The sequence below is a fragment of the Prinia subflava genome, chromosome 1 (assembly GCF_021018805.1).
Source record: "Prinia subflava isolate CZ2003 ecotype Zambia chromosome 1, Cam_Psub_1.2, whole genome shotgun sequence".
Classification (NCBI taxonomy): Eukaryota; Metazoa; Chordata; class Aves; order Passeriformes; family Cisticolidae; genus Prinia; species Prinia subflava.
In genome coordinates this window covers 10,515,540-10,540,949 of record NC_086247.1, presented here as the reverse complement: position 1 = coordinate 10,540,949, position 25,410 = coordinate 10,515,540, and the positions used below count along the sequence as shown (strand labels likewise).

At 43.3% G+C, this 25,410-nt stretch overlaps 1 protein-coding gene across 1 annotated transcript; it reads left to right on the top strand.

Moving 5' to 3' along the window:
- Positions 1-15,206: 15,206 nt before the first annotated feature.
- LOC134558349 (uncharacterized) lies at positions 15,207-21,760 on the top strand. Its single transcript, XM_063412145.1, has 2 exons — positions 15,207-16,675; positions 20,019-21,760. Exons 1-2 carry the CDS (start codon positions 16,609-16,611, stop codon positions 21,386-21,388), a joined length of 1,437 nt encoding a protein of 478 aa, XP_063268215.1. The 5' UTR covers positions 15,207-16,608; the 3' UTR covers positions 21,389-21,760.
- Positions 21,761-25,410: the final 3,650 nt, after the last annotated feature.

Below are 25,410 nucleotides of genomic sequence, written 5' to 3'. Positions count from 1 at the left end.
CAAACTTTACCTTTGAGTATAAAAAAATTATCTAGCAAGTATCCTTTCTGTTATGTATTATTCAAAGTGAGACACTAAGGGGGGATTTATATCTGCCAGTTTTAGGTGGCTACAATGCATATGTGTGTGCATGAGGTGTCTAAGCACCTCTGAAATTCAGTAGAGATGCAGTCAGTAAAGTTAATTGCATTCAGGATGTGATCCACTGGACCAGATGTGAATGTATTTTACTTTGAAAGAGCACCCTAAATTATATCAAGTAACTCACCATCCACTAAAAGCTGCTTAGGCAGTGAACTTAAAAGTAGATGCCTGCACTGGAAACACCTCCAGTCTGAGGAATCCTGCTTTTAGCATCTCTGAAGCTGCTTATTTGGGAGAAGCACCAAACCATCAATGTCAGAAAATGTTTTGAATACTTCTTCTACATCAGTTTTACAATACAGTAATAGTTGTCAAAAACATTGCTTGGAAAATTGTTACTAAGGATTCTGTGGCTGGAGGATAGACATCTCAAAAATGCAGTGTAAATTCAGGTGCTTGGACAGCATTCAAGTTAAAAACACTGCCAAAGGGCAGGATTCCCCTTGCATGGGTCTGGTCAACTCTGAGGTCTGAGTAGTAAGTAGGGGAAGAGAAAAAAAAAATCCTGAACAAGGGGTTTGAATTGGTAGGTCTGGGCTGTGAGTTTGACATCTTCATTCTCTTTCCTCGACACTACCAAAAAAATCCCGTATGATATGTTTTCAGCTGAATTGTCCAGTATGTCTACATTGCTGAAACTCAGATTAATTCAAATGCCTAAACATCTTCCAAGGCCCAGAGTAAACATCTAAACATCTCCATGTATTATACCATTTACCTGTCAAGACTAAGAGTGGGAATTGAAATGTTGGCATATTGAAAGTCACACATCATGTGAGGAGTCGAGACTGTTACTTTGAACTCTTAGTCTCTTAAATAGCAATGCTATACCTAGCAAACCCCTCCTCACCCCACTGCCCCCCCCCAAAAAAAAACCCCAAAAAAACCCCCAAAACAAACAAAAAAACAATCTACAATTGTGCTGGTTTAATCCTAATACTATTTCAGGATGGAAAGATAACGTGGCTGCATGGTCCTCATGCTCACAAAAAGTGTTAATTTCTAGATAGAGCTTTTTTTTTCTCTCATAAAAGTAGGCAAAGCTCTGCAAGCAGTCACTTGTCTAACTTGTCAGGCAGGCCAAGTTCTCTCTTTTGCTGCGTTTTTAACCTTCTGCCTTTTCCAGTACCTTTCTCCACCCACGCAGATTTTGGTAATGGACATGACTGTTGATTTCAGACAGGAGGATGAGATCTATCAATTAGTGTCTTGAAGCATTCCTTGAAGCAAATAAGATAAACTCTTTTCCAGGTATCTCAGGTTTACTTATTCCTGGGAGCATGATGGCTGCACTTTTTCTAATTGTGTGGATTCCACTTTGAGGGAAAAATTGTGCTGAATATAAAAAAACCCAGAACCGTTCACTCATGTAGTGTTCCATTCCACATCTTATAAATCCCATAGGCTGGGGAAGACCTATCTGTTGTCTTGGTCACATGCAGATGCAGATAAAATTTTGTCAACTGACATCCATCAGTTGGTTTAGGGATAGGAATTTCAGAAAAAACCCTTTGGAGTTTATTTCTGCACAAGTGACTCTGGTGATAAGAGCTGAGATGTGGATCTTAGAAAGTGGAGGCCAGTTCAAGAAGCTGTTTTAAAAATGTAGGCTCAAAACCAGCTTTTAAAATTCGAAAAAATATGGTGAGGCACATGGGGGACCTATTTTATACAAATGCTCAGTACCTGTAATTTTTTGGCCTCTTTAAATTAATTTTTCAAATTGTGTAATAAAAATCAGACAATGTGTAACAAAAAACCCAAAACAAACCCCAAACAAAAAGAAAACAAAAACCACAAAGCAAACCAAACCCAAAACCAAACAAAAACAAAACAACCAATCAAACAAAGACAAAAACCAAAACCAAGCCAAACCAAAACAAAAAAGTTGAAAATCTTCTCACCAATTCACTATCTAAATCTTACATACACTTCACTGCTTCAGGATGGGATTTTGTGGCTTCACAATCAATGAGTTTGAGCTAGGGTGATATTATGGTAGTAAGACAAACCCTATAAAATAGTGACTCCCAACCCAAGTCACAATAGGATAAGGAGGAGCATGACGGACTCAGTTTTCAGACACACTTCTAAGATTTTGATGCACACTGGAGAACCCCTAGAGTTAACATCACCTTGGAAAGGTGTTTGTTCCCCTTCTGACCCCCATGATGCCTGCTTTTCCCTGATGCACACTTTCTGTATAAATGTGCTTGGATATTATTTGATTCTCTGTGGAACATGCAAGGACCTGTGGCATTTATGGTCCCCCTGCTGATAGCCCCAACACAGGCTTGGCAGAGGATTGCCTTCTTGCCCTGGAATCACTCTGACCTCAGGATAAGAAAAGGTGAAAACAAATAAATAAATTTATATATTACCACATATTAGAATATATATATGAAAAATATATATATATTTGTATTCTACCACATCCCACATAGACAACATAATTTCTGAAGGGATAAAGAAATCACAGCAGTCAGTCAAGGCAGCTCTCACTTCTGCTCTCCAGATGTTAAATCTTCCAGCATTTTGTTTCTTTTTATCCACTTTTCTCTCTGTGATTTTGTGGTAAGGGTAGGAAGAAATTTGTAAGTGTTAAAATTGATTCTTTTGGGCAATGCAGTCCTGCACTGTTCTTTGGTGTGTTTGTTCAGATCACCTCCAAAAGGCAGGCCATCAGTTTGTGCTGAGACCCACTGGGAGGCTGAGCTGGTCGGCACTGGAAGTGGGCAGCTCCTCTGGGACATCCTGCAGGCAGGATCCCTGGGAAAGGCACTCTGCTCTTCTGGCTTGCCCAGAGCCTACATAGACATGCATATTCATGACTGGCTATTCTTTCAGGCAAAAGAGAAAATTTCTTTAGAAAATTGCAGCAGCAGAACAGGGCTGTGCTTTCAAGTATTTTGTCTTTCCCAAAAGAAAATAGCTGATGCCATGAAAAGTTTTGTGCAGCCATAAATGCGCTCAACTGTGCTGTAATGTTTCATAGAGGGGGAATTTTCTTTCCCAGCCCAGCTGCTGAATAGTTTGTGCCTCCAGGCTCCATGAGGAATGGAGAAATAGGACCAGGCATCATGCTAATTTTTATCATTTTTCACCCCATTTGCAATAATCTGGGACACAGAGATTCCCCTTGTGGCAGAGCATTCCTGCCTGCCTGCAGTTGGAAATCACATGTGCAACACAGGTACACAAACACACACTTTTGTAACTCATCTCTCCTTCAGGACATTTTTATGAGGAAGTGTTTTGAAGGAAAGTGTCCACACCTGTCATCACATGGCAGTCAGATCAATATTTTTTAAAGGGCATTGCAATCAGCCTGGGACTAGTGCTGAATCTAAGAAGGTAACACTATATAAATTAACACACACCTGTTTAAGTTTTCACTTTCTGCTTATATATACATTAATTGTGGCTCTTTTCCTTTTTTTTTTTTCTTTTTTTTTAAATCATTTTTCCAACAACAAAATGCTTCACTCAGTAAAACGTGTTATTCTGTATCTGATGTGGAAGCTGGGAAATTTGGGATTTTTTTCTTTTGACCAAGACATCCCAGAAGATGAGTAGACATTTCAGAACTTAGGTTATTCCTGAAATGTTTAGGTTATCTAGTCTGATGTTCAACCTTTGACAATGAAAACAAAACCTTCTGTGTTAGAAGCAAGTGTGTAATTGTTGTAACAGGCAATTAATTAGGCACTTTCATGCAAATAAGTAAAGATAATTTTTCTAAATTCAGCTGATTTGTATTCTTTGGCCTGAAGATAAAACTAGTAAAATTTTCAAGAGTCTCTTCAACAACGTTTCCTATAAATCCTTTATTATTTTAATGTTTTTCTGTAGGAAAGATGTTCTACTTCAAGACCAGTACTAATACTCCCGCCTGTCTTTTCCCTTGCTTTTTGTCATAGTTGTACCTTGTGGCTCTGAATCTGAATTCCCCATTGTCTCTGGATGCAGAGGAATGGTCAGATCAATGAAACCAATTTTAGTGACTTTTTTTTTTCTAGTTTCCATGTTCCTGTAGTTCATGAGTGATGAGGCTGGGGAGATCAGAATGTTTCTTTTATGCTTTCTGTATTTTTTTTTTCATTTGTCATGTTGATCCCACTGTCCTTTAGAGACTTCAAAGATCTGCAGTACCACAGAGCCCAGGAATTGAATTTGCTTCCTTGCTTTCTGCCATCACCCATCCTTAACCACTGGAAAGGGCTGCAAAAGGTTCTCTTTTCTTTGTGTCCTGTTATGTGGAATGCAACCCTGTTTTGCCTGGATATGGATTTTGAAATGGTGTGGGTGATTCCTTCTCTGTCTCTCTGTGCTTGCCCCAGGAGCTGATCTCGCCATGCCCTGTATGACACAGCTCACAGCTTCATGGGCTGCTCTTCCCTTCACAGGAGGTGTGTGGGCTCTGAGAAAGCTGCTTCACAGGATTTCACTTTGGACCATCAATTCTCTCTTTTTTTATCATTAGAATGACCTTGGAGCTCAAAGACACATTCCAGGCAAGGCTCCTGATACTGAGGAACTGGTCTCTAATAAGAGGAAGGGATTTGTAGTTGCCTAACTAGAGTGCCCTTTGCAAGCTGAGACTTACTGCTCTGGGATGGTATGCTCTAAGTCATTCACATTCCTCTACTGATTTTCACACCTAAGAACAAGACAGAAGCAACTGTCTCTTGCCCCTAAGATTTCCATGTACAGTAGGGTGTTGATTGTATATGGGAAAAGTTTTTAAAATGGGAAGGTTTTAAAATGATCAGACCCTTGCCAGATTGTCTTGATCCTGACTCTCTGATGAAATTGAGTTATATTTTTCTACATGTTCCAGCACTGATCAAGGCAGATGTATTATAGAACCAAGTGTTATGAAATTGGTCTAAAGAGAGGAACAAATAGGGCTAAGAAGTGTGTTTTCTATCTGGTTTATAATATCTTGAACTCACTCATTTGTAATGGTATCAACAATTACTATAACTCTGCCATGGAAAAAACACATGAAAATATTTAATAATGAAAATGAGTCCTTTGCTAAGCCTACATCTGTGACCTGAGTGTGTCATTACAACAGCAAGAGGCCAGGGGCTCTGTTGGCTACAGGCCCTTTTGCACTGAGCCCTGATAGGAACCATTCCCTTTCCCCCTCTCTGCCCTGCAGTGAACAGGTGATTTTGCTTGCAATGGCTGAGGTTGGAATGAAGGATTTGGCCAGGATGGCCATGGCTGTGCCAGAGTTCATGGGCACAGCTGGCTCCAGGCTGGGGGCTGTGAGAGCTTCTGCTTGCTCCCTCTGGTTGCTCTGCTGGAGCAGACTTCTGAAAGAGCGTGTGTGATGTGAATATGAACTCAGACTGTGCTTGGAACAAGCTCAGAAGGCAGCATCTTCACTCCTTCAGTGCTGCTGCTTCATGAGCTGTCAGCACTAAAGCTTTCCTGAAGCGAGGTTTGGCTGTGAATACTCAGTGTTGCAGAGCATTTATACAATGTATCTTCAGGAGGAATATAAACCCTTCCCTGAACAATTAGAAATTATAAATTTGGGTTAAAATTAACAGAAAAAATATTAAAAAGGCAAACAAAACCCCCACCAAAACAAAACAAACAAACAACAAAAACCCAACCCCCCGTCCCCCCCAACCCGCCCTTTTTTCAAGTGTCATAGAAGTTCATTTGCCTGGTGGCTGAAAAAACAACTACTTTCTTGCTTTTGCAAAATGACAGGGAAAGCAGATGCATCAGTGTCTCTTTAGGTGTCTGCAAGAGATGTGGAAATATATATTCAAATATACAGGAAAAAGAAAATTGTCCTGGAGAGCTGTGAGGATGGATTTTGGATGGATCATACTTCTATGCACACTGGAGATGGAATTGAATAAATCCCTTATCTTTCAGTCATTGAAAACGACTGTTTTCAAAAGTTGTTGAGGAACAGCCCCATGAGAAGGCTGTGATCTACAGCCAGTGAGGTCAGCAGGAGCTTTGGTCAGGCCCTTGCAAGCTTCACTTTTTGCCTACAAATACCGAAAAAAAAGAGCACAGACATCTGTCCCATGCTCCTCTAAGGACACGAGTTATCCATGGGCCAGGAATGGCTGCACTTTGGTGGAAGTTTTGAGAAGCACAGGTCTATGTTTTTTGATTACCAGAGGTTAAATTCATGTAAATATCAAATATTTTCATTAATCCATTTTTGCACCTCGTTACAATCTAGTGTCTGGCACAGAAGCTTTAGGGTTTGAGTTTGTTTTTTTGCGGGGGGGTGGACTTTGGTTATTTTTTTGTTCTTGTTTTTTTGAGTTATTTTTAACTGCAGTTAGGAAATTGAATAATCTTTGCATGAAACTTCTTGCTTGAGAAAGCAAACATGCTACAAATCTTGTATATTCCATCACTGGTGTAAAATGATTGCCAGCTTGGTGGTAAGTGGATATAAAAAAAGAGTTGGATATCTATCTAGTCATACTACTGTGAGGCTATCAAATGTTCTGAAAACTAGTAACAAAACTGCTTGATCCAAACTTTGGTGTAATCAGCAGAAAAACTGTTAGATTCTAATGGATACAATCTATAGTTATTTTTTCTCTAATTTCTGAATTACCTCTTTTCCCAATTTCCACTTTGTCCAGAGAGAAAACTCCTCAATAGCAACAAAAAGTTATGTTTATTTAAAATACATATGGGACAGACATCTTCAGTAGTTTGATTATTTCTTACCTATAGACCAAAACCATCCACTAAAAATGACCCTTTATAGTTTTCTCAGAGCTAAACATTTTAAACAGGTTGGGTAAAATTCATTTGTGAATCAAGTTCATAGGACTAAGGAATAATCCCAAGGCCCTGTGCTACACAGTTCCTATACAGTCCTACATAGACATCTGGAATCTGTGCTGCACGGTGTGACTAAATGCACTGTACAGTTAACTGCTGTCATAGAAGCACACTGGTTTTCAGCATCATAACCTTTTCTATGTCTTTGTCCTCTTTCTCAGCTCCTGAAGAATAATTAAAGCAATCTTAGCCCCATTAGAACCAAATGTTTCCATTTTTGAATTCTTCTATCTTTGCTGCCATTTGTGTTACTCATGAGAACTCTTCTGTAGCTGAGACAGCAATGGCATGAAAAATATACATCCTTCTCTGATTATAATACTTTTCAGGATAACTGTGTCTTTTACATCCATAGTTCCACTACCTGATGTTATCTTTGGGTTTTTACTTTTTTTTTTCCCCTTTATGAAGAGGATTTTAATGATCTGGTATGTTTATATGGCTGTGTGGGTATCAGCAGCCTTTGTGGACTGGTAGGAGTGAATGTGCATAATGAAACAGCTGGTACTAAAGGTCCAATGTCCACGTTGTTCACTCTTCAGGGTTATTCTACTCTGAGCTAGCTCTAATCTGGTCTTGCAGAACTGTTTGTGGTGCAGTGCAATGAGGTAAGCTCCTGAAGCTAACTTCCCACTCCAAATTTGTCTGACAGGAATCTGGCTCATGGTCTCCAAGACAGATTCGTGATGGAAACCAAAACACCATAAGTGGGGGTAATGTGAGATTTGCTTCAAAAGTGTATTCTTGATCCAAACTAAAGCCTTGATGTAGATACATCCTGAGTGATGAGCTGAAAAGTTTGGAAGGATGTCAGGCTGTAGACAGCTAATACTCAGGATGGAGCACTGTCTTTAACAGCTTGCACTGCTGGAGGGAACAGACAGAAGTTTTATGCCCAATGGTGGGATCTGAGAAGCCACAAGGCATCTTACATGTTCACAGCAATGAAGCCCCTGGTGAGCCAAAGATGCTAATTTATTTCCTTCTCCTCTGAAAATGCAGTTCCTGTTTCAAAAGTTCTGCTAACAAACCACAGAAAACACGTGGTTACAGAAAGAAGCTCTGCTGGGAGATGCGTGTGCTGTGTTTTCAGCTAGGTAGGCAAATGTCTTACGTGTCTAATGCATGGTTGGACAATGTGATTTAATAAGAGCTCAGCTTCACAGGAGGAGACCATTCAGAAATAGTAACTGGCATCTACAGCAGCTGCACTCTGCTTTTCAGTAATTTTTTTCCACCATTTTAATGAATGTTTTATGTTATCTTTTCTTGCTTCTCAATTGTCCGAGCTCCTGTTACTGAATACAAGAGCAGCCTTTCACGACCTGTGTCACTCCACACTGACATAATATACTTATAATTCTGGAAATTCCAAGGCATATATACACTTCACGGTAACTCCCAGGCAACTAAGCCCTCTTGGAGCTAGCAATTTTACTGTATTTCATTCCACAAAGGAAATCCTACCCCCAAAGGAAGCAGTAAGCTCTGGCCACCCCTATAGCTGATAACAAACCAAGACTTTCATCACATTTTTTGACCCATTCTTGCCTTTCAGGAATAACAACAGCTGCTGAAAGCAATACAATTTTTAGTTGTGCTTTTTTACCTTCCCCCCTAGCAAGGATCCTTATGAGAGGCTGAGAGATTAAATAGCCTTGGGGTAAATCAATCTCCAACAGCTGTTGCCTCCAGCATTCTTGACTGTCAGTGACTTCATTGAAAACGTATGAGTGATCTTTCAGCATGTTCACAAGTGGAGAAATGTGTCAACTGGGAAATCTCTTTACCCCCAGCCCCATCTTCATGAATGTATACGGATGGTTGAATAGTTTCTCAAAATTCCCAGTGGTTCCATGACATTTCTTTCTTTATCTCCTTGGTTTTGTTTGTTAATCTTTCTTTAATGCAAAGATAGCTCTAAAAAAGATGAGCATGAATTATGTTTTGTCAGCCTGAATATTCCCTTCGAGGGCCATTTGTTTGGATATGTAAATCAGTTTTCATAATGTAAGAGGCTAGGGCAGAACTGACTTGATGAGGACTGAAGTTAGGAATGTGGACTGAAAACCAAACAGAAAACTGCAGACCACTACAGGCAGTTCCCATTTCTCATTAGTGCAGGCAGGTTTGACTTTGATGGATGCTCTGTAACACCCCCATTCCTGAGCACTGAAGACACAGATGGCACATGGCCCCAGTCCCCTGACGTCCCAGCACTGCTCTCTGACACTGTGTCCATCCTATGCCGTGTCCAAGGCCAAGGCCTCTGGCTGTGGGAACACCTCCAGCCCAGGGTCCAGCCCTGCTTCCCTTGTGCAGAGGCAGCCCTGGCACAGCTGCTCCCACCCTGGCAGCAGGGACAGGAGGGGTCATGGGGCTGGTTCTCAGCAAAAATGAAAGGTTTGCCTAAGTTTGACTCACAAATCTGCTCTGAAATAGAGATGTCTAGGGAGTCTGATAATTTGGGTTTTTTTTGCTCTAGTCACCCTATTACCTACACTGGCAGCTGCATACTCAGTGTGTACCTGAGGCTGTCCCTAACTCCATTTATACCATTGTCAAACTCCATCTTAAGTTTATTCCCATTTTTCCTATTAAGGAGGCTGATAAACAAATTTACTCCTTTGAGACCAGAAACTGGTTTCTACTTTCTACCTAAATATATCCAGGCATAATTTGCAAACATTTGTTGATATGATAAATATGAGCTTTTAGCTTAAGTGGCTTTTGTCCACTTCTGATTTTTGGCTTTTGTGCATCCATTACTTTTGGTGCATCTATCACTTCTGCTTTTTCTCTTCACCTTGTGACAGCCCACTTTCAATAAAGCTACTACAGAAATTTAGATCTGCAGGCTGGGACTGAATAGGACTTTTCACACATGTGAATTTCTGACCCAGCACATGGTTTCTTTGAACTTGAACTGTAACCTCAAAATTACATTTAAATCAATAGTCTGAGAATTCATTCCTATTTTAAACTTATGATTTCCTCTATCTGGGAAACAGTGAAAAAACTCTTAGAACAGAATTGACATGTGTTGAATTGACACAAAGATTCTCACTTGGTCATGGGCTTGCTTCTTTCTTCTATTAAGGTGAAAGTCACCTTGTTTGAAATGCTCCATAAGGCACTTTCTTTTACTAAAATGCAGTATTCAGTGCATACTCCCATGTGAATTCACAAGAAAGTAAAGAGTTTTCGACTTTTTCTCACTTATCAAGCCACGTAACTCACCATTGATATTCTGTGTCTGAAATCCTTGTCCTTCATCCACTTGCAGTGAAACATTGATTACCGTCAATAGAGTGAGTATTTCATTCTGCAAGCTTAACAGATGAACACCGTGAGGTAATCATATCTCATAAAAATGACCAGTCCTTTTCACAAGAATAGTAACTCAGTTAAGGATTTGGAGGATTATTATCTTTTTTAAAGCACTTGAGAAGCAAACTAGAGGTTTTCTTCCATTTTGGATTCAGGGAACTGCTGTGTCCAGTTTTGGGACGAGTCTACCAGTCCTTCCATAAAGCTTGACCAAACTTAATTTACAGATGTGTAAAGTTTTTGTCACCTTGAAAGGCGACTCCTTGGGAATCACTGGATTATCATATCACACAGAAACCCAGTGCAGGCTTTGGCAGCTGTATGAAGAGTGCTGAACCAGAGTGGATCTCTGCTGTCTCTGCTGAGGATTTACCAGGCTTTTAATGCTTATCATACTTCTGCACAGGAATGAGGTTTGCATGCTGGACAAGACTCAGATTTGAAAGCTGGGGAATTTCTCTTGAAATCTTGTTTATTTTCTACTGGAAAAAGTAGAATTGAAAAAAAAATGATCAGTGAGAGAGACCTGCATTGTATTAACTGGTCTTTACAAGAAGACCTGAGGTATTCTAAAGCATTAATAAAGAGAGATCAGTAGTGTTAATTTATACCTCCAGTTCACAAAATTGTCCAAGCGTCTCCTGCACAGTGCTTCAAAAGTAGCCTGGAGGGATAAAAGTACCCTGAAGTCTAAACTTTTATGAATAGATACCTTATGCTGTGAGACAGAAGAATTATTATGAGTAAATGATGTAGCATAAGGAAAGGACAATTCCACACTTTGATATGACTGCAGTGAGATTTTGCAGCAAACAGTATTTATTATGCACAGGAATGTACCTGATCCCCCTGTAGCCAAACTGTCATCCCTGATGATATCTGTTCATCATATCACAATTATTCGGTAAAGAGAAGTAGAGAGCTGAATTGCCTGGCTTGAGGTCATACTGCTGATCAGTGGATGTCAGGGTTATTTATAAGAAGCACAAAGAGCTGCTCATTATGATCCCACAGCACAAAGAGCTCCAAAGGGACTTACAGCCTGCAAGTTTTACACTCTTCGTTTTGTTAAGCCTAGGGTTTGAAAATTTTGTCCTTGGGATATACATTTACTTTTCATGTATTACAGTGAGAACAGGAAGAGACATTTCCAAACTTTAGAAAATATGTGCAATGGTTTCTCACACTGGAGATTTTAATTTTTGTATTTGACACCAATTAAAAAGCAAAGGTGAAGACTTTGTGGAAAAGAGATCTCTTACCCCCGTGGTTCAAATGAACTGTCCGCAGTATATCAGCAAACAGTGCTCTTCTCAAGTACTTTCATGAATGTCAAGGTGGCAATGTCTTTCACCCAATTAATCCCACAACTCCAATTTGACTGTGCTCACACTCAAAAGACCTCAGGTCAGCAGGCCAGATTTCTTCTAGTAATTAGCCTTTAACCTTCCCAGTCTTTGCTTTTTCAATTGCCACTGATTCTGTGTCAGACAGGAGTTTTATGCTTCTTTTAAAGCCTATTTCACAATGGCTCTGGCTTGACCTTTGGAGTATGTGAATTTATAAGGAAATTGTTTGAGAGAGAATTTTTAACCGCTATTTAAGAACATAAGTGTTGGGACTTCCCTAGAAGGGCAACTTAATGCCTGCCTGTATGTCCAGACATGATTCTGTCCTCCTGACGATTTTAGATTTTGTTCTTTTCTTTATGAAGTACAGAAATCTATAAATCTGCCAGGAACTGGTATAGTCAGTCTGTATACATTAGAAGAAAATAGTGGTCATTTTACAAATTCAGAGATAGAACGGTGCTGTTCTCTAAGCTCAACCCTATCCAGCCACTACTGTGCCTACATTGTAAATTAACTTGTTTAGATGGAGAACATTCCTCTGTATCAGATGGAACCAGAAAAATTCAGCCATGTGTCCTGCACACTCCATCAATAACAGTTTCCTTCATTATCAAAGGATAGCAGCAAAAATAGACTTCTGGAGATGCAGTACCTTTTCAAAGGCCAGGATCAGCACCATAATGAAGTCCCAGATTACCATCAGATTCAAAGGTGTATAAAAATCATTTAGGTCTTCTGGGTCTAGGAGCAGCCATTCAGGAATCACAGAATCGTCAGGGTTGGAAGAGACCTTCAAGATTATCATGTCCAACTGTCAAACCAGCACCACCACAATGGCTTCTAAACCATCCCAAGTGCCACATCCAGACAAGTCTTGAACACTTCCAGAGACAGCACCCTGGACAATTAGTCCAATGTTCAAAAATACTAGTTTGAAATTATTTGATAGGATATGATTGATGATTCTGCTAGAGAGGACAAGAATTTTCATTGAAATATCAAGCTGTCATGTTCCAGGTTAAAGAGGGATTTATTTAGGGACAGAATCAGCTACATGTGTGGCTGTTCAAGCACCCTGGACAATTTTTTCCAACGCCTAATCAGTCTTTCAGGTTTTGGGGTTTTTTTTAATACTATCTAATCTGAACCTCCCCTGCTGGAACTTAAGGTCATCTCATCCTTTTCCTTGAGCCACAGCAGAAGGGCCTGACCCCCACCTGGCTACAGCCTCCTTTCAGGGAGTGGTAGAGAGTTATAAGGTCTGTCCTGAGCCTCTTCTCCAGACTAAACACCCCCTGCTCCCTCAGCAGCTCCTCATCAGACTTGTGCTCCAGACACTTCACCAGCCTTGTTGCCCTTCTTTGGACATGCTCCAGCATTTCAATGTCCTTTTTAGAGTGAGTGACTAAAAACTGAACACAGTACTCAAGGAAGACAAGTAGTCTGGCATTTCAACCCCAGAGAAGTGCCATTTGAAAGAATTCCAGAATGATAAGGTATCTCTTAGATTTTTGTTTCATTTGGCAGGGTCTAAAGGCAGTTCTGAAGGTTGCTGGCTGAAGCTGCTGAATCCAGAGGTGGACACATATTTCCAGAAAGATGACTGAGATTCCTAGGTATCGTGCTGATCTGAACTTATTTGAAAATGGAGAGCTGATGGCAAAGTTGGTGCTTCCACAGTTCTCTAACACATTTGTTCACCACACTCAGATGCTTTCTGGACTGTCATACTTCCCTTTATTTTTTGTCCTCTAAATGAGACAGGTAAGAGTTAAAATAAATACAAGTGTGTACGAAGAGCAGAGGGTTTTATACTTGTAGAGCCTATATGAAATGCTCAAATAAGATTTTTTAAATCACTGAAAATGTCATCATGCCTGAATTCGTCCTACACAGAACTCCCCACAAATGATATGGAGAGTCTTCTAGGAAGAACCCTGGACCCCCTGATCAAAATGCCTGTTACATCCCCCTGGGGAAATGGTTTCTTCTCCCTCAGGGACCCCTGGAACTCCTGTCATGTAGTCTGACCCTTCCTTCCCCTTCTGACCCCATTGGCTGTGTGCCAGCTAGCCCCTCCCTCAGAGACCCTAAGATAAAGGGTCCCCTGTCCCCCGGGAGCTCTCTCTCTCCCGGGACATCAACCTGGAATAAAGGACTTGCAGCTAAAAGGGTAAGAGAGCCTCTTTTGAATCCTTGTCCTGTCTTTCTTGATATAATCCTGTTAGGCCTGAGAAGGGCTGAGCTAGCTGAGACCCTTGGAGGGATACAGGATTGTGTCAGTTGGCCCCCAAAGTGGATTTAGTTCTAGAAACCCATGCGGAGCTGGAGACCTTTCATAGTCTTGAAAGCTCTTTGGGAAGTTCAACTACCCTAGGCACTTTGGCCACATTTTGTGGCTATAGGTGGGTAGGGATAAGCTCGTAGCTTGTGGTTGCCCAGTCACGAGTGAGCTAAAGACAGGACCTTCAGTTGCTTCTGACTCAGCATATGATACCACGGACCAGGTAAAGTCCTCCGTTTGATCGGTACCGCAAACTGGGAGGGCGGAATTTTACCTTTGCTAGTAGCAGCGGGTGGGTTTTAGGACCCTGCTGCGGCGATTTTTTTTCCTTTTTTTTTTTCTTTCGTTTCTGATTGCCGCAGCCCGCGGGCCCGTGGGGCGGCTCCGCACAAGGAGCCCTGCTTTTCGGGGAAACCCCGGCCCGGGCACGTATCCCATCGGCCAAGCAAGGCGGCGGGGACCCCCCCGGTGCCACCGGGGCTGGAGAAACGGCGCGGACGCGTGACCGCAGCCCCGGAGTTTTCCCCGCCTGTTCTCTCTGGTTATAGGAGACACAGGAGTTACATACAGCTGACTTTAGCAGCTGGAGGCTGGATTTTGAGCTAATAGCTTTCAATAATATCGAATCATGGGCATGCAGCTATCAGCTCCTCAAAAGAGTATATTAAAACAACTCCAGGACCTTTTAATTAACGTTAAAATTTCCAAAAGGCTGCAAAAACGTTTTGTTCGCTGGTTAGAACATGAATTTACTGAAGCTGAATTACTGCAGATAGATACTGTTTCATTTTGGGATTACGTGGGTACGGTAATCACAGATAAAGTCCAAAATAATGATCACGCCGTTTCTGTATTTATCCCAATATTTTTGCAAGCTCGTAACCATCTGTTAGAGTTAAACAAACCCAGCCAGGAGAAAAAACTTACCCCATGTAATCCCCCCTCTGATCCACCTTTATACCCGGGTTTACCTTTGTCCCGGGATCCTTTTAACAAAGCCAGTTTCTCTCCTCAGGATCACGGCGGGGGGGCAGGGGCGGCCCGGGACTTCTGTGAGGCGGCAGGGTCCCTTAGGGACCCCCTCCACGTGGCTGATAACAATGGCGGCTGCCATGTGCCCCGACCCTCCCCCCACGACCCCTTCCCCTCCCAACCCCCTCCCTCTGCCCCCGCCCCCACCCCATACCCCTGTGCCAACCCCTGCTGGCCTCCGGCAGCCCCACCCCACCCCTCCTCCCCATGCCTCCTTCCCGGCTGCTGCGGCGGCTCAGGGGGGGCCGGCTCCTCCTCCTCCTGCCTCCCCGGCAGCAGGGAGAGGGCCGCCCCCCACACCCTGCACGGCCACAGCGGGGGGTATGATTGCCACACGGCGGGGGGAGGGGGACAGCCTGGGCTGCCCAGCCAGCACGGACAGAGCACGCTTTTCCTTCCCCACCCACAAGGGACTGATAACACTGTAACCCCGGTATCCCCAGACACGGGGGGTCCGGCAGCAGCTTCCAGACCCTTGGCAAATGCAGATGAACCCATTTTCTCTGTAGCTCCAGTAGCATATGTAGGCAAAAGGCAGGGTTCTCGGCAATACCAGCCACTCTCCTACCAAGACAAGAAAGAACTATGTAAAGTACAACGTGAGTTTGGCAGGGACACCCCCATCTTTAAAGGGATGTTTAGAGCCACATTTGATTCTAATGAAATGGTCCCTAATGATATTAAGGACTTATTCAGGTGTCTGTTATCTCCCTCAGAGTATGATCTGTGGGACAATATGTGGAAAAGAGCTTTAAGAACACTTTTACAGGAGATTCAGCAAAACCCTAATATGGCTAAAGACACTGAGAATAATGATATTACATTTGAACATCTGTGTGGAGAGGGTGCATGGGCTTGCCCCGAAAAACAAACCCGAGTATTATCCAAACAAATTTTACTTAGGATTAGCAATGTTGCAGAGAAAATGTTTTATCAGCTACCATCAAGGGAAGGGAAAGGAAGTTATGTTAATGTTAAACAATTTCCTACGGAGAATTTCTTACAGTTTGTTGATCGTCTGAGGACACAGGTGGAACACCAAATACCAGATCCCGTGGTGCAGGCAGAGCTGATCAAAGAGATGGCTCAAAGAAATGCTAATGAGACCTGTCGTAGAATTATCCTCACTTTACCCTTGGACCCACCACCTACTCTGTCCCAGATGATAGAAGCTTGTTCCAGACGGGCAGAATTGTTCTGCACAACTGAAAGACACCCTGGAACAACACACCCACAGCATACAGCCCCTGCTGGACCACACCCCAGCAGGCAGCAGATGCCACCAGACCAGCTGCAGCGCATCATCTGCCTCCGCTGCAAGAAACCAGGACACTTCGCCAGATCCTGCCCTCAGACCCAGAAGCAGAAGAAATCCAACAAACAAAAAAACTGAATTCACAGCGCGTGCCCGCGGTTGATACTACAACGCGCAAAGATATAAATGTAGCGGGACTCACATTGGCAAAAGCTTCTCTCTTAAAGAAAAAGGGGGGGGAGGGCAGGTCACGGGGTGTGGGGGTGCAGAAAAATGTAAATGTTAAATGCTCAACTAACAAGGTTTGGCAGCCACTTGGCCGTTTTAGACTTGTAACTACCAAAGGTTTCCATTTCAGATCTACTGAGTGGATGGTTATAACAGTTGACCTGTCTAACATCTCACAGGACCTGACGGTTTACCACGTGGGATTGGACAGTGAGTATTTTGTTATTGGGGACACAGCACACACACCCTTGGAAATTGAGATAGCTCCCATGACCATAAAGGGAAAAATAATAGGCCTCATGTTGTTGGCTCGTTGTTTGCACCCACCCTTTTATCTGATAGCGGGGCAGATTCTTGCCCAAGCCATTCCGGTTCCAGCAGAGATCACAGCAGACGGTAAATCACCAGAGGTCTACTGGACAGAGGTGGTGGGGGAACCTAAACCCTCTATGATGTGCAACATTACTTGTGGATCAGAGCGCCTCCAAGTGGCGGGAGTACTCGACACCGGAGCTCAGGTCACCGTATTGCCACAAAGCATGTGGCCTTCAAACTGGGAATTAGAGCCGGTGGCAGGCAAACTTCAGGGCATAGGAGGAATCTCAATGGCAAGGATTTCGAAAAACGTGGTGCAAATTGAGGGACCTGATGGAAAGGTGGCGAATGTCCGTCCTTTCGTAGCAGATTATAACGCCCCACTGTGGGGGAGGGACACCATGTCTCAGTGGGGAGTCCGATTGGTCATTCCTAAAACACCCCAGGATTTTTGCAAGTAGCCACTGTGGAGCGCCCTACCCAGAAGTTAAAGTGGTTAGAAAACACCCCCAGATGGGTAGCACAGTGGCCTTTGAGTAAAGAAAAGCTCAAGGCGCTGGAAAAACTCGTGGAAGAGCAATTGGCTCAGGGACACATTGTGGAGACAACTAGCCCCTGGAATTTCCCGATCTTTGTGATAAAGAAACCGGGAAAGGATAAGTGGAGGTTGCTCCATGATCTAAGAGAAATTAACAAAATAGTAGAAGACATGGGACCCCTCCAACCAGGGATGCCCACTCCAACAATGCTCCCCCGAGATTGGAAATTGGCTGTCTTAGACATCAAGGACTGTTTTTTCCAAATTCCATTGCACCCTGAAGATGCCCCTAGGTTTGCCTTCTCAGTTCCCACTGTCAATAGACAGGCCCCAATGAAGCGTTATCACTGGAGGGTCCTTCCCCAGGGTCTCAAATCGAGTCCTTTTATATGCCAACAATATGTAGCCTCATTACTGTCTCCAATACGCGCACAGAGAAAAGAAGCCATCATCCTTCACTACATGGATGATGTGCTAGTGTGTGGCCCCAATGACTCTATACTCCAACACACGCTTGACCTAGTGGTTAAAGTTTTAACCTCTGCTGGATTTCAGTTACAGGAGGACAAGGTTCAAAGGATGCCACCTTGGAAATACCTGGGCTTGCAAATCAGTGCAAGGACTGTTGTTCCACAGAGCTTAGAAATTGGTTGCAATCCAAAAACTCTAGCAGATCTCCACTCCCTGTGTGGGTCCTTGAATTGGGTAAGACCCTGGCTAGGCCTCACAAATCAAGATCTAGAACCCCTCTTCAATTTATTGAAGGGGGAGAAGGAGCTGACGTCTCCCAGGGAGCTGACCCCAGAGGCGAAGACAGCAATCGAAAAGGTACAAAAAGCCTTGTCAGAGAGACAGGCTCACCGGTGTGAGCCAAAGGTGCCTTTCCAGTTTATTGTTCTAGGAAAACTGCCACACCTGCATGGCTTGATCTTTCAGTGGATCGAGGAAGAGAGAGATTCACTGTTGATAATAGAGTGGGTTTTCCTCTCCCACCAAAGATCCAAGACCATCACAGAGCCACAGGAGCTGATAGCACAGCTGATTCGGAAGGCCAGGGTAAGATTGTGTGAATTGGCAGGTTGTGACTTTGCATGCATTCACCTCCCGGTCAGACTTTCAGAGGAGGGAAAGAACTCTCCTGAGAGATTGACCAAAGAGATGTTTGAGCATTTGCTGCAGAGCAATGCCAGTCTCCAACTATCTCTGGACAGCTACAGGGGACAAATATCAGTCCATGCCCCGTCCCACAAGTTGTTCAATGAGGAATTCCACCTTATTCCTCATGAGAAAAGGAGTCGGAGACCACTCAAAGCTCTCACAGTCTTCACAGACGCATCGGGGGCTTCAAACAAGTCCGTGGTGACTTGGAGAAACCCACGGACTCAGCATTGGGAAGCTGATGTTGAGTTTGTGGAGGGATCCCCCCAAGTGGCTGAACTGGCCGCAGTGGTAAGAGCTTTTGAGAAGTTCTCAGAACCAATCAATTTGGTAACCGACTCTGCCTATGTGGCGGGAGTAGTGTCCAGAGCGGAGCAGGCTGTGCTCAAGGAAATAGAGAATGAACATCTCTTCAGGTTGCTTTCAAAGCTAATCTATTTGGTTTCTCATCGACAGCACCCGTTTTACGTGATGCATGTGAGGTCACACACTGATTTGCCAGGTGAGATCGCAGAGGGGAATCGCCAGGCAGACTCCCTTGCTGCACCAGTTGAAAAGGCACATCTCCCTGATGTCTTCCAGCAGGCAAAACTGAGTCACCAACATTACCATCAAAATGTGCCAGCCCTGATCCGACAATTCCAACTAACACGGAGCCAGGCTCGAGCCATTGTAGGTACCTGTCCGAACTGCCAGCTCCAGGTCATGCCATCAATGGGCATGGGGGTTAACCCCAGGGGCCTGGGCAGCTGTGAGGTATGGCAAACAGACATCACACACATTCCTAGTTTTGGTCGCCTCAAATATGTTCATGTGAGCATTGACACATATTCAGGTGCAGTGTATGCCTCTGCCCACGCAGGAGAAAAATCCATACATGCCAAGCAGCACCTAGTGCAAGCCTTTGCAGTGTTGGGAATTCCAAAAACAATCAAAACTGATAACGGCCCAGGGTATGTGTCCAAGGAGTTCCTAGAATTTGTCCAGCAGTGGGGAGTGGAGCATAAAACTGGCATCCCTCACTCCCCCACAGGTCAAGCTGTGATCGAGCGTGCACACCAAACGCTCAAACAGGTTCTGGCTAGGCAGAACTGCTCGGCTTCGTGGATGACACCACAGCAGAAGCTCTGCAAAGCCATGTTCACCATCAATTTTCTAAACTGTTCATTTGAAAACATGAGTCCACCTGTGGTACGTCATTTTAACAGTGGTGATCAGTTTAAATTGTCTCAGCGTCCACCGGTTTTGATTAGGGATCCTGAAACTTGGGAAACCAGAGGTCCCTATGAGCTTGTGACCTGGGGTCGTGGCTATGCATGTGTGGCTACTCCCTCAGGCCCTCGGTGGATTCCCCAGAAGTGGGTGAAACCTTTTGTCCCCAAAAATCCAGCTCCAGCAGAAGGGGACGAGAAGCAAGTGACTGATGCTTCGAAGAGAAGACGCCGCCGGATGGAAGAGAAAGATCCTCCTTAGAGGTGGATTCCTTCTGGCAGAAACAGGAACTTTTAACATGTTTTAAAAATGTTTATTTTTCCCTTCCAGAGAAAACCTACCTCCCACTCAACCCTATGATGAACCCCATCCAAGTTGTCATCCTGCTAATGCTGAACAGTCTGGCAGCTGCATGGATCATCCCTCAGCCACGTCAGAACGTCTGGGTAACCCTGGCACAGACACTTCAGCAAGAAAACATATGTTTGTCCACTGCAGCAGCTAAGAATCCTATGTCTACCTGTCTGGTAGGAATTCCTTTGCAGGCTGGAGAATTTCCAGCAGGCTTGGACAAATACAGGTCCAACGAAATTCCAGAGGCACACACCCCACAACCACACAAAGATCATCAGAAGCAAGACGTGTTTGCCATGAACCCCTTAGCGGAATGGGTGCAGGGTTTGCCCAGGGTAGCTCATGAACCCCAGGAGTTAGAACTATTGGGTTCCTCCCCTGCCACATACTGCATCCATTTCTCTGTCATCCCAAAACCCTCTAGCACTGACGAGTACCACCTTATAAAGCAGTTCCGGGGAGAATTTACTGCAAAGAGGTGGTGTCATAATATAAGCCACATTGCATCAGACAACCCATCCCACTCCAAACCCAGAAGCCTCCCTAGAGGATTGTTCTTGGTTTGTGGGGATCGGGCATGGGCAGGAATTCCATCCCGGCTTTTCGGAGGGCCATGTACCATAGGGCGATTGTCCGTGTTGACACCCAACCAAACTTTAATTCGTGAATGGACACACAAAAACAAATCGGCTGACAAAATTCAAAAAAGGAGTGCTGACAATTTGGACCCAAATTGTAATTCAGACATTTTTCATTGGGCAAAGTCAAAAAGAGTTGCTGTATCCCTGTTTCTTCCGTGGGTAGCAGCAGCCAAAGCTCTAGGTGAATTGGGCCAACTAGAGTGCTGGGTGGTCAAGCAGGCTAATTTAACATCCATCGCCATCAGCTCCCTCCTAGAAGACGAGGAGATTACCAGACAGGCCACGATCCAGAACCGTGCTGCTATCGATTATCTCTTGCTATTGCATGGACATGAATGCCAGGAATTTGAAGGACTCTGTTGCATGAATTTGTCCTCAAAGGCTCCAAACATCCATGCTGCCCTCCGAAGCATGAACAACATGATCGGACAAGTGAAGCAAGAATCAGAAGATTGGATCAAGGAACTGTTCAAGGGCTGGGGACTCACTGGGTGGTGGACTTCTGTAGTCAAAACAATTTTGTTACTTTTTGTTATCCTTTTCCTTGTAACCATAGCATTCGGAATCCTACGCTGTTTGATTTTCAAGGCTATTAATGGCCTCATATCTTCTACCTCAGAAGTCAACCATATAGAGTTGGCAAACCTAAAGAGGACCGGTCTCCCTACCAACCATAAGTGGTGGGAAACCCACACTCCGTGTTAAACAGAATGTGAGAACTTCTCTCTGTATCTTTTTAAACAAAAAAAGGAGGAGATGTTACATCCCCCTGGGGAAATGGTTTCTTCTCCCTCAGGGACCCCTGGAACTCCTGTCATGTAGTCTGACCCTTCCTTCCCCTTCTGACCCCATTGGCTGTGTGCCAGCTAGCCCCTCCCTCAGAGACCCTAAGATAAAGGGTCCCCTGTCCCCCGGGAGCTCTCTCTCTCCCGGGACATCAACCTGGAATAAAGGACTTGCAGCTAAAAGGGTAAGAGAGCCTCTTTTGAATCCTTGTCCTGTCTTTCTTGATATAATCCTGTTAGGCCTGAGAAGGGCTGAGCTAGCTGAGACCCTTGGAGGGATACAGGATTGTGTCAAATGCCCTTTTGGGGCTGGCAGAATTCCTGAAGACAGGAGTGCTTATCTATTATTATCTAATAGTGCTTATCTATTATCCTGTAATCATTGAAAAGCTGCTATCAGATCCTCCCAATGCCTCCTTTTTCCCAGACTGAGCAAGGCCCTTTTCACACGTCAAACACTCTGGCTTGTAGTCATGTTGCTTTCCCCAGAAGGTCCTGAGTTCTGATCATGGTTGTGTCCTGGCTGCAGACCTAATCCATGCAAAGTCATCTATTTTCCCCAGACCAGCAGAATTGTATTATCAGCTGTAGGTGACTGCATAGAGTTTTGGAAGTTTTTTTCCAGACAATCAATAATCACAAGTAGATACCAATTATATTTTGACATGACAGAGATCCTGATCCTGAAAAATCAGAGTTGCTTTCCAAAGGGGAGACATAACTAAAGAAAAAGTAATGAACAAAGCAGCTGTTGCAACAGTGCATTTGTCCATGAAGTTTTTAGGTTGCACTCAACCTTTAGTGGTTAGTAATTAAACAAATTGATTGGCACTTAGTTATTCTGCTCTGAATGACAAGTATGCTTACCCTAACAATATGATAATAATAAAAATTAAAACCAGTTCTTACAAACTACTCCTGTCACTGACAGAAAGATTCAGAATGATCTGCACAGCTTTGGAAATTATTCCATTCCCTCAAGCATTTGAAATTGAGCTGAGCAAAATCTACTCTGTATTTTGTGAAGGAACTGCTGAAACTAAACTACTAAAAAATGGTGGCAAGCAAGAATTAAATTAAGTTCTACAACTGCAGATAAGTATCTACAGCATAAGTCTTTTTGATACCTTCAAAGACTACTCATTTTCCTAGGTAGTGTGTCTGTTTTTAATGACTCACATTTCAAAGCAACAATAAAGCATATATTCAGGTGCTTTTAATGATTTTTTTCTTTCAAGTCCAGTGAAAAATGTGCATAAGAAGCATTTCATTTGCTTAGAAATAAATTTGTTGTCCTTGAGTTTCATTTGTCTTTATTAATACCATTTCAGAGGTTTGCAGGTTATCACTAGATGTGTTTTGTCCCTAATAGGCAAGTTCTTCTGAGTTTGGTGTCATATATCTGATAAAATGGACAAAGTGAACTTGCCCTGGATAAATCTGTTTTAACAAGCTTGGTGAACTTAAATTAACCAAAATATTCCAATTTCCAAATGTATATTCCTGACTAGAAGAGTGAAGATGAAGCTCTCGTATTTTCAGACACCTCACTTTCTTTTTTATTTTTTTTCTCTCCCAGTGCTGTATATCTGCTCCTACCGTGGGACAGGCAAAGGAAGGAAAATAAATGAGGCAGCGTCTCAAATTGAAAATCTCTCCCGTAAATAAGTTTCTCTCTATTCTTTGTTTCACCACTAATGGACTCGAGTGGAATTATTTACGAGGTGCCCAGTTCACCTCAATATAACCACAGACATTATTTAGACAGCGGCATAATTGTGAATAGCATTTTCAGAGAAGTAAAGGTCACTGTCTCTAGCAAAGCACTTCTCACCTAAATTAAGATGTGAAAAGGGAAGTTATCAGCCTTCAGCTGTTCCATAACTAGAAAAGTGAAGCCGTACATACAGACACACTCACAACTGCTGTCTCTGCCTTTAAAGGAAAAACATGGAGAGGGAAATGCATCTTGGAGAAGGAACATTGCATGGCCAACTGGAATGGAGATGCTAAGGCACAGGAATAGAATGAAGCAAAGGGAATTTAACACGTTAATGGGTAGACTCTGTGTGACTGCAGCATGGCTGTGCTGGTACTGGTGAGCCCTGCTCCTAGCTCAGGGCAGCCAGCTGTCCTCTCCTATGACTTGGGTGCCACAAGCCCTTGCTAAAGCCCAATTTGACACAATCTCATTGCCGTGGGTGAGTTTACTCAGAGCCTCTTACAAGTAGGGCTTTGGAAAGCGTTCCATGCCAATCCATTTCTCTTGAACGGGCACATATTTTTAAAGACTGTTTGGACCAACATCATCACTTTAAGGAAGTTTATTTTTTTTTTCCTGAGTAACTGCTAATGTCTAGAATGTCTTAATGGTCCTTTGTAGGTATTAGCTTATGAATCAATACAATCAGGATCTTGGTGCCAAACTCCTTCCTGGTTCACAAACGGCACAATCTCATTAAAGCCAATGAGTTTCCATGGGGAATCTATCAGGAGCAGTTTTGGCCTTGAATTCTCATATTTAGTAGAAAGCAGTGCCTAGAGCAATGCCTCTTGGCAGAGTCCAGCATTCCATCAAAGAGACAGACAATTAGCAAATGATTAGTATTCACAAACCATGAGAAGCTGCCAAAAATTCTTTCCTAATAGGCTGCAATGACCTTATTGGGGTAGATTTTTGCTGGGCTGACAGTTCCAGCAGTCAGGCAGATTGTGCTGGGGATGATCTCCTGATTTGTCAGAGAGAAATACTTCACAGGAGGATGACTGTGCCTTTACTTAGGGCAGCAAGAGGCACACAAGAGCTGGATGCTGTGACAGCTGGACATGAGAAGTTGCCCAGGACCCAAATAGTTTGCTGTCATGTGGCCTTCATGGGGTGAGTCCTTCTGTTCAAGGATCTTTGGTGAATGGATGATTCTGTCTCTGTAATCTAGTAATTAAAAGGCTTCTTATATAATATAAAGTGCAGAGTGGACCCTAAAGGAGACTTAGGCCTTGCAATGCGTGGCAAAGTGATTAGTGCATGGAGAAGGAGTAGTTTGGAATAGTCTGGAAGCAGTGACTCCTGGACTGCAGAGCTTGCTCCATTTGTCTGCTTATTAATTTCACAGTAAATACTCTACTGACCAAAAAAAAACCCAAACCAAAGCAAAAAAAACCCCCACCAAAACCAAAAACACAACAACTCAAAATGGCCCCCAACACACAACCAAAAAACACCTCAAAACCAAAACAAAACAAAAAACCCAACCCCCCAACCCCCCACCCCTTCCCTCAAAAAAGAAGAAAAAAGCATGATTAATTTTGCACATTAACTGAAAGAAAAGAATGGAACTCAGGATTCCTCCTCAGCCAAGTGAGCAATCTCACAAGGCGGTGGAGCCAGACTTATTTTTGCTTCCTTTACCTCATCCAAAACTCGTGAATTCTCTTCCATACAGTGGACCAGCTTTAACAGGAAATATGAATAATATGTCATGTCCATAATAAATGTGAGTGTGAGGGCAACAGAGATCTGTTGTCCTAAGAAAAACTGTGTCATAAAAACTAGGATGAGGAGAACTTCTTCTCTGATGGCATTTCATCTTGAAGGCCAAGCTGCACGGCTACAATACATCCAAGATCCTTCTGGACTCCAGGGCACCATGAACATGAGTTTATGTATGAAAGCCAAGTCATCTACCCAGGTGCTGGGACTTGAGTCTCCACACTGGTCCTAAGCATGGTTTTTATGCAGCTACCCTGTTCTGCACTTGTGAGAGATGGTATGAGGCCTCTTATGTGTCAGCTGGCCTCAACAATACAGAGACCAGGGAATATTTAGTTATATGTACATGTAATTTTGGTGCAGAACATGAATAGGCTGAATAAACCACTGAAAGCTTTCTGCTGACTGTCAAAAGAACATAATGGGTCAGCTAAGACCAGGGAGTTAGTTTT